Below are 7843 nucleotides of genomic sequence, written 5' to 3' on the forward strand. Positions count from 1 at the left end.
GGATATTTAAGTAAAATCACCGTATCTAACTTTAGTTAACACAAGTACGACATTTGTTTGGAAGATGATGCAACTTATGACCCACATAGATATTGTTTTGACTAGTTCCTTTGAGAGTGTCCTTAAAATATTCTCTATCTTTACTTGATTTTATTTAAAAAAATAATTTTATTATTAACTTCAACAAAAGGTGAGCTTAGGGATATTTAGTCAGAAGTTATATTGTTCTCATTCCTAAACAAAAACATCAAAATGTAAATTATTAACCAACTATTGTTACTCACCTCATTTTAATGTTGTTTTTTAAAATAAAATAAAATTGAATTAGAGATTTTTTTAAAGATTCTTCTACTTAACTAACTTACTGAGTTCTTAAAATCAATTATATATATATATATATATATATATATATATATATAATTTTTGAAAGAATTTCATTTTTTTCAGAGAAATTAATTCATTTAAACAAAACAACAAAATTGACAAATAAAAAATTAAATTAAAAATGACAAACATAAATTTTAAACTTAGAAACCTAAGACTACAAGTACACCACTTTGACCCAATAAACTAATTAAGATTTTAAATAAAAACACTTATTAAATTATAAGTTTTATTTTTGCTTATGAGAAAATAAAATATAATTAAAATTCAAAAAGAAAATAAAAGAAAAGGAATGATCGGTGGGATAGATTCTCTCTACATTTAATATCATTTTTATGGGAGATGGGAATGGGCATTTGAATGGAAAATAAAAAGAAAATAAAAGCGGTAAAATTAATTAAAAATGGATATATAATATATAGAGGAGTGATATGATATGGAATTTTAGGGAGAGAATAATTTGATCTCATCTCCAACGGTTATTAATAAATTATATGATATTATTAATGATAGCATATAAAAACTGTTTAAATTTTTAAAATTTTATTTAAATAACACATATCTATTATTATTAATATATAATAGTTTTATAAATTAATTTTATTTCAGAATCTTAGTAATGTTGAAGATTGTAAATGATTTGAAGATGATTAAAATAATATTTTTTATCACAATAAAATTGTTTAATACAAGTTTAACATATTATTGTATCCCACTTAAATATGGGGTATCGAAATGATACGTGAGGAGAATAAAATTAGGCCAAAATTATATTCCCGCCAAATTCGCTTTGAATTGTATCAAAAGGCCATGACTTTTCGCTCGCAGAAAGATAGAAAGACTTGTATTTGATGGGAAGGAGATTAATCTCAGCTTCCGATCCATCAACCTTTGTCCTAGTCTACTACTTAAGTTTTCAGCCCGAGTAATATAAGCTAAACTTAGCGAAAATAAAATGTGGAATTGTGGATATCTCTAGACTCCCTGAGTTATTGAGTTCGAGACCGTCAATGACAAGTTTTGCGCCTAATAAATAATTAAGTAAGTTTGCGGACTTATGCTTAACTCGCAAGAATTAGTCACAATTCAAAATAGAAACGGAACCCAATATTTTAAAAAATAAAAATAAATAAAAACTCAGTTTTTACAAGCTGCTTCTCATTAATTAAAAAAATATATCCACTTAAATGATTTTAAATAAAAAATGAAATAAAAGTTACTTTTATCTCTTTTTACTAACTTTATTTACTTTAGCTGGTCCCTAACTTATTATTATTTATATATATAAAAACATCTTCCTTTATCTTCTTTTTCATCTTCTATCTTCTTCCATGATCCCTCCCTCTCCTCCTCTGTAAGCAAATATGAAGAACTCAGAAGTGGAAGAGCCTCTTCTAGCTAAATCCAAAAAAGGAGGATTTCGAACCATTCCTTTCATCATTGGTACTAAATTATTCCTCCTCATTCCCCTAATTTCTCACATTTATATATATATATATATATATATATATATATATATATATATTAACTGATCTTATAATAAAATTGGAATTTGTACAGCAAATGAAGCATTTGAGAAAGTTGCAAGCTTTGGACTAACAGCTAACATGATAATGTATTTAATGAATGAATATCATATGGATATGGCTACCGGTTCAAATCTCCTCTTCATTTGGTCGGCTTTTTCCAACTTACTCCCCGTTGTCGGAGCCTATTTCGCCGATTCATTCGTCGGTCGGTTTCGAATGATTGCTTATGGTTCCATCTTCAGCTTCTTGGTAATTACATTTCATCTCTCTATTTTTTATTAATTAGAAATATGAGTATATATTACGAAAAAATTACTAAGTGAAAATTTGGGAGAGAATTTAAGAGATAACGACGGTGGCACAATTTGATTCGCTAAAAAATTAACAAATTTTTTCTCTTTTTTTCCGACCCATTTTATTTTTTTTCCAATTAGTGATGTTAAGACAAGTCATTTTCTTTTCTATCACTCCTCGTATGTTACAAATGCTACTTGTCACTAGTGTGTGGGTTTTTATTTCTTTCTAAATAGTTAATGTGGCGATGATGTTAACGAGAGTTTTGATTTTAACTAATAAATTCTAAGACCCACTGAGGTGTTAAGAGTTAGGTTAAAATATTAAAAAGTCACAGTTCGATTATATTTGGAAGTGGATTGAATTTAAGCGAGATAATGACGATAAAGTGTCATGTTACTTATTTTTTAATTAAAAAAATATATTCACTTAAGTTATAAAGTCAAAATTTAAGAAAAAAAAATATAAACTATTGCTATAAACATAACACTCTATTTAAGTTGAATGTAATAAATAGTACAATTATCCCTCAACCCTAGATTAAGAGCTATTTTTTATTGAGTTTTTTTTTAGATTATTTTTTAAGATTTTAATCTACTTCTTAATTATTTTCTAGAATTTTACTCTGTTTTTATTATTTCTCTATCTATCAATTCATTTCAAACCATGAAATAATTCATTAATGAACTAAAATACAAAATAGCATTTTATATCATCAAATAACCAATATGGAACAAGCACCCATCATAGTGGCCCAACCCACATTATTCCATCAGCTCATCAATCAAACATCGGCATGCCTCAATGCATTATTCAAACTATTAAAATATATTTTAATTTTAAAAAAAAATTGAGTAGATTCGTTATATTAAAGAGTTGTCCACATCATATTATTATTATTATTTCTAATGCTATAATAAATATTAAATAATATAAAAAATATGTTAATAAAATAAATAAAATTCACTTAAGGTACTTCAATTTTAATGAAATAAATCTAAGTCACAAAAAATGAATAAATATGTATTAAAAGCTTAGAAACTAATTCACGGTAGAAATAATAACACCATTCGAATAAATATGAATTATTATTTCTAATTCAGGGTACACTTCTTTTATGGCTAACAACTATGATACCACAAGCAAAGCCACCTCCATGTATCATAGCAACTTCCGAAAGCCAATGTTTAGGACCGACATTCTACCAACTCGTCTTACTATGTTCGTCGTTCCTATTAATGTCGGTTGGGGCCGGGGGAATCCGATCGGCTTCTGTTGCTTTCGGTGCGGAACAACTCAAGGATTCCGACACCTTAGAGCAAGTTGGAGCGATGGAAACGTACTTAGGTTGGTACAACGCGATGTCCGCCTTGTCGGTTGTTATCGCGATGACTTTCATAGTTTATATTCAAGAGAAGTTCGGTTGGCGAGTAGGGTTTGGAGTGCCAGCGGTTCTTATGCTTGTTTCCGCGCTTTCGTTCTTCATGGCTTCGTCACTTTATCGGAATTCAAACACGAGTAAGTCGAGTTTGATGACTGGTTTAGTTCAAGTGGTTGTGGCGGTTTGTCGGAAGAGGGGTGTTGAGTCGACGGTTTCTGATGGGAATAAGGCTAATTCGTTGTATTATCGTGGGAAGGAATCGACGACATTGGTTCCAAGCGACAAACTAAGGTATGTTTTATATTTTTCTTCTTATTTTATCCCTACTTTATTTCTTTTTTAATTTCCTATAGAACAAGTCATTATGGGTGTTATTTTTGTCTATGGGTAGTAAATTATTGGTAGGTAGAATTGTCTAAAAAGATATATTATCTTATAAACCAAAACTCAACCAAATATAGGTGTTTACCAACAAACATAAAAACATTAAATGAGTCCATTGAATTTTAAAAGGCCTATGTCAATTCAATTACTTCTTTAGTAACACATTTCCTTTTAAAAATATCTTAAAGTTTAGATGAATTTTCACATGTAAAATTTCTAATAATGTCATTTTTTACTGAAAGTCATTAGGCCTTGTTTGTTTATATATAACCAATAGACTATTTTAAAATATATTTTGTAGGCATTGAGGAAAAAAAAAGAGTAAATATATAAATAATATTAGTTAGGTTGGAAACAGTTCTAACTGGGTTTAAAAAAACATTATTGAATTTGTTAATATATACCTAATTAATAATTAATGTATATTTCATAATATTATAAATGAAGTTTTTTAATTATTTTTTTCAAAATTATATCCTAGGGTTTCCAAACAAGATCGACATACTTTTTTTAAATTTTTAAAATTAATAATTTGTCTCGAATTATTTAGAATTTATCTAACTTTTCTCCAAATAACCCTTATTCGACTAAAAAGTAAAAAAAACTTTTTTAATTTTTATTATCACATATACTTCTCAATATATTATTTATAATTAAAAATAATTTAATTTATATTAAAATAAATTTTAAAATATAATTAAATAAATATTACAAAACTATACATATATTAATATTAACTTTTATTAATATTGAAATACAAATTTAAATGAATACAAATTTAAATGTGATATATTTATAAATTAATTAATATTTTTTATTCAAATATATTTAACTTAATTTTTTTTGTATAATTATTTATTTATTTAAATTATTTAAAATTTAAATGTTATATTATATAATACGGTAGGTTATAGTTAAATTTAGATTGTGTTTTAATTTTTATTTAATGTAATTAATATAATTTTTTTAAATGAAATAATTTTATAATTTAATTTATATTAAAATAAAATTTTAAATGTAATAAAATGAATATTATATATATTAATATTAAATTTATTAATTATAAAATAAAATATTTAAGTATAGAATCATTTTGATATTTAAATTAATAAAATGATTAATTAGATAGTTGATATGATGGTTGAGTTTTAAGATAAAAACATGGTTGTGTAGTTATTATGTATGAATAGCAATGACGTGGTTCGGATCGGGAAATGTATTTATCATCCCGTTCCGTTCGGTTTCGGGAATCCCCGCGGGACACCGTTTATATCATATTATTTTTTATATAATAAAATTATATAAACGGATTTTTTAATATAATATTTTGTAATATATTAAAATTTTATATTATTATAAAGAAATAAATTTAAAACTCTTATAAAATATAATAAATAAATATATTAGTAATTTTATATATTTAATTGTGTTTTTAGTGATCAGAGAGATCAGGATGGATCAGGTACACAAATATCATCCCCGATCAACTACCGATCAAACCAGGAAAAAACTGTTTCGTTTGATTATCGCGAGGCGGTTTCAAAACATCATCCTCATTATTGTGGCATTTACAAAATAGACAACCAAATAAGAAGGCTTTATGATATGAATTATAAATAATATAATTATTTAACTTAAACAACATCAATTAATCTTATCAATGCAAAAATACTAATCAATGCATTGAATTTGATATATCATGCAGTTTTTTTAACAAAGCTTGTATAATTGAAGATGCTGAGAATGACCTAACCATAGATGGAAAACCTTCCAATCCATGGAGACTTTGCACAATAGATCAAGTTGAGGATTTAAAGGGACTAATTAAGCTTATCCCAATATGGTCAACAGGAATTCTAATGACAGTCAACTTAAGCCAAAACACATTCCCCATAATCCAAGTTAACTCCATGGACCGCCACATTACACCAACTTTCCAAATCCCAGCAGCCTCATTCACCATCTTCATGATCCTCTCGATGATCGCATGGATCGTAATCTACGACCGAATTCTCATCCCTACTGCATCCAAGATCATGGGAAAGCCAGCTAACCTTAGCCCCATCACAAGGATAGGGCTCGGGCTATGCTTCGCTTTCCTCTCAATGGTAGTTCGAGCCAGCGTGGAAACTACTCGACGATCCCTAGCACATGAACTAGGGATCGTCGACGACCCGACATCTGTCGTGCCGATGTCGGCTATGTGGTTGTTGCCACAAAACATGTTGATGGGAGTGGCGGATGCGTTGTGTGTGGTGGGACAAACTGAGTTGTATATGTCTGAATTGCCGAGGGGCATGTGGAGCTTGTCGAGTTGTCTTTCGGGGATTGCGGGTGGAATCGGAGGGCTAGTGGCGGGCTTGATGATGAATGGAATTGATTTGGTTAGCAAGAGAGGAGGGAAGGAAAGTTGGATATCTAGTAATATTAATAAGGGACATTATGATTATTATTGTATAGTTCTTGCTGGGGTTTGTTTAGTTAATTTGGGTTATTTTATTATTTGTAGTAGGGCATATGAGAATACTAATGGAAGGGTTAGGGTAGAGAAGAGTGAGGAAGAAAATGTGTCAGTGTGAAGACAGTTGCTAATTAGTTTATTTTATTAAGCTATTATTTTCTCTATTAATATCCCTAATTCTGTTTTAAGTATTTCAATAACTTTTTATTTTATTTATTTTTAACTTTTTTAATTTAAAAGGCTAGCATAACACATAATTTGCATTTTCATCCCACGTTTTAAATAAGAATTTAACCGATAACCTTTATTTTCTCATAAGAATCACTACTTTTTATATGTTTCCTGTAGGGGAAATTTGATAATTGATCTCATTCTAAAAAATAACTTTACTAAATTCAGTTTTTATTTTTAACATTTTTCTAAAAATTTTGACACTTTTATCATTACTAATCTTTTCTTTTATTTTTTCTTCTTCTTCCTTTCCTTTTCCCCCATTTCTTCGCGTTTCTTTCCCCCTCTCTTCCCAGCTGTCTTCCACCCGCGCGACGATTGCTCTCAAGCCGGGAATCCCCCCAAGCCGGACGATCGCCAAACCCCCTAACTTGGGAAAGTTTTCTCGGCATTTGCCCCAAGCCCCAGCCGTTTACTTTTACCCAGCCGGACGATCGCCAAGTCAGAGCGACGCTGAGCGACGCTGTGCTTCCTCAGGTTCTTTCACTTTCTATTCTTCCTTTCTCGTTATAATCATTCAGTTTCTTTTTTACATGCTGAACAAACCTGAATGCAAAATTACTTTTATGATTTTAGTTTAGGGTTTAGCGTGGGGGTTGAGCGTGGGGTAGTGCGTGGAGCGTGGGCTTGGACTTGGGTGTGGGGGGGCGTGGGGCATGGGTGGTGCGTGGAGCGTGCATGGGTGGGGCGTGGGGCGTGGACTTGGGCGTGGGTGGTGCGTGGAGCGTGGGCTTGGGCGTGAGTGGGACGTGGATTCAATTGCAATTCAATTGCGTACCACACAATATGTAAAACTATTTTAATAAGCTTATTAATAAGCGGGAATACTCAGTTGGGAGAGCGTCAGACTGGAGAGGTTTTATATGTCAACCAACCATACTGATGATAGTGACACTATATTTTTCCAATTGAGCTAATTTTCTAAATTTTATTTTAAAAAAATCCACTATATCATCGTATTGACGATAGGAATGGCAATGTTGCCCCGTCGGGTCGGGTACCCGAAGAAATCGAACTGAATCGATTTGGGTAATTTGTTTGATTTTTGGTTTTGAATAATTTTGGGTCGGAATTGTTCTGTTTCGGTTCGGTTCCGAATCCGTTTCGGGTACCCGAAAAAAATTCAGTAATCAACCAATACAAAGATTCTCAGAGTTAGATTTCTTGAATTGATAAAAT

At 30.0% G+C, this 7843-nt stretch overlaps 1 protein-coding gene across 1 annotated transcript; it reads left to right on the forward strand.

Annotated features, from left to right (window-relative positions):
- The first annotated feature begins 3277 nt into the window (after window positions 1-3277).
- Window positions 3278-6566, forward strand: LOC124943046 (protein NRT1/ PTR FAMILY 1.2-like). Its single transcript, XM_047483613.1, has 2 exons — window positions 3278-3879; window positions 5678-6566. The coding sequence occupies exons 1-2, from the start codon at window positions 3338-3340 to the stop codon at window positions 6549-6551; spliced, it is 1416 nt and encodes a 471-aa protein (XP_047339569.1). The 5' UTR covers window positions 3278-3337; the 3' UTR covers window positions 6552-6566.
- The last annotated feature ends 1277 nt before the right edge of the window (window positions 6567-7843 follow it).

This window comes from Impatiens glandulifera, chromosome 6, assembly GCF_907164915.1.
Source record: "Impatiens glandulifera chromosome 6, dImpGla2.1, whole genome shotgun sequence".
In the NCBI taxonomy this organism is placed as follows: domain Eukaryota; kingdom Viridiplantae; phylum Streptophyta; class Magnoliopsida; order Ericales; family Balsaminaceae; genus Impatiens; species Impatiens glandulifera.

Excerpts from the sequence above, each read along its gene's own strand:
- LOC124943046 (XM_047483613.1), top strand. The coding sequence starts at position 3,338 with ATGATACCACAAGCAAAGCCACCTCCATGTATCATAGCAACTTCCGAA. Across the intron at positions 3,880-5,677 it reads GTTCCAAGCGACAAACTAAG|TTTTTTTAACAAAGCTTGTA; the intron begins GTATGTTTTATA and ends TATATCATGCAG.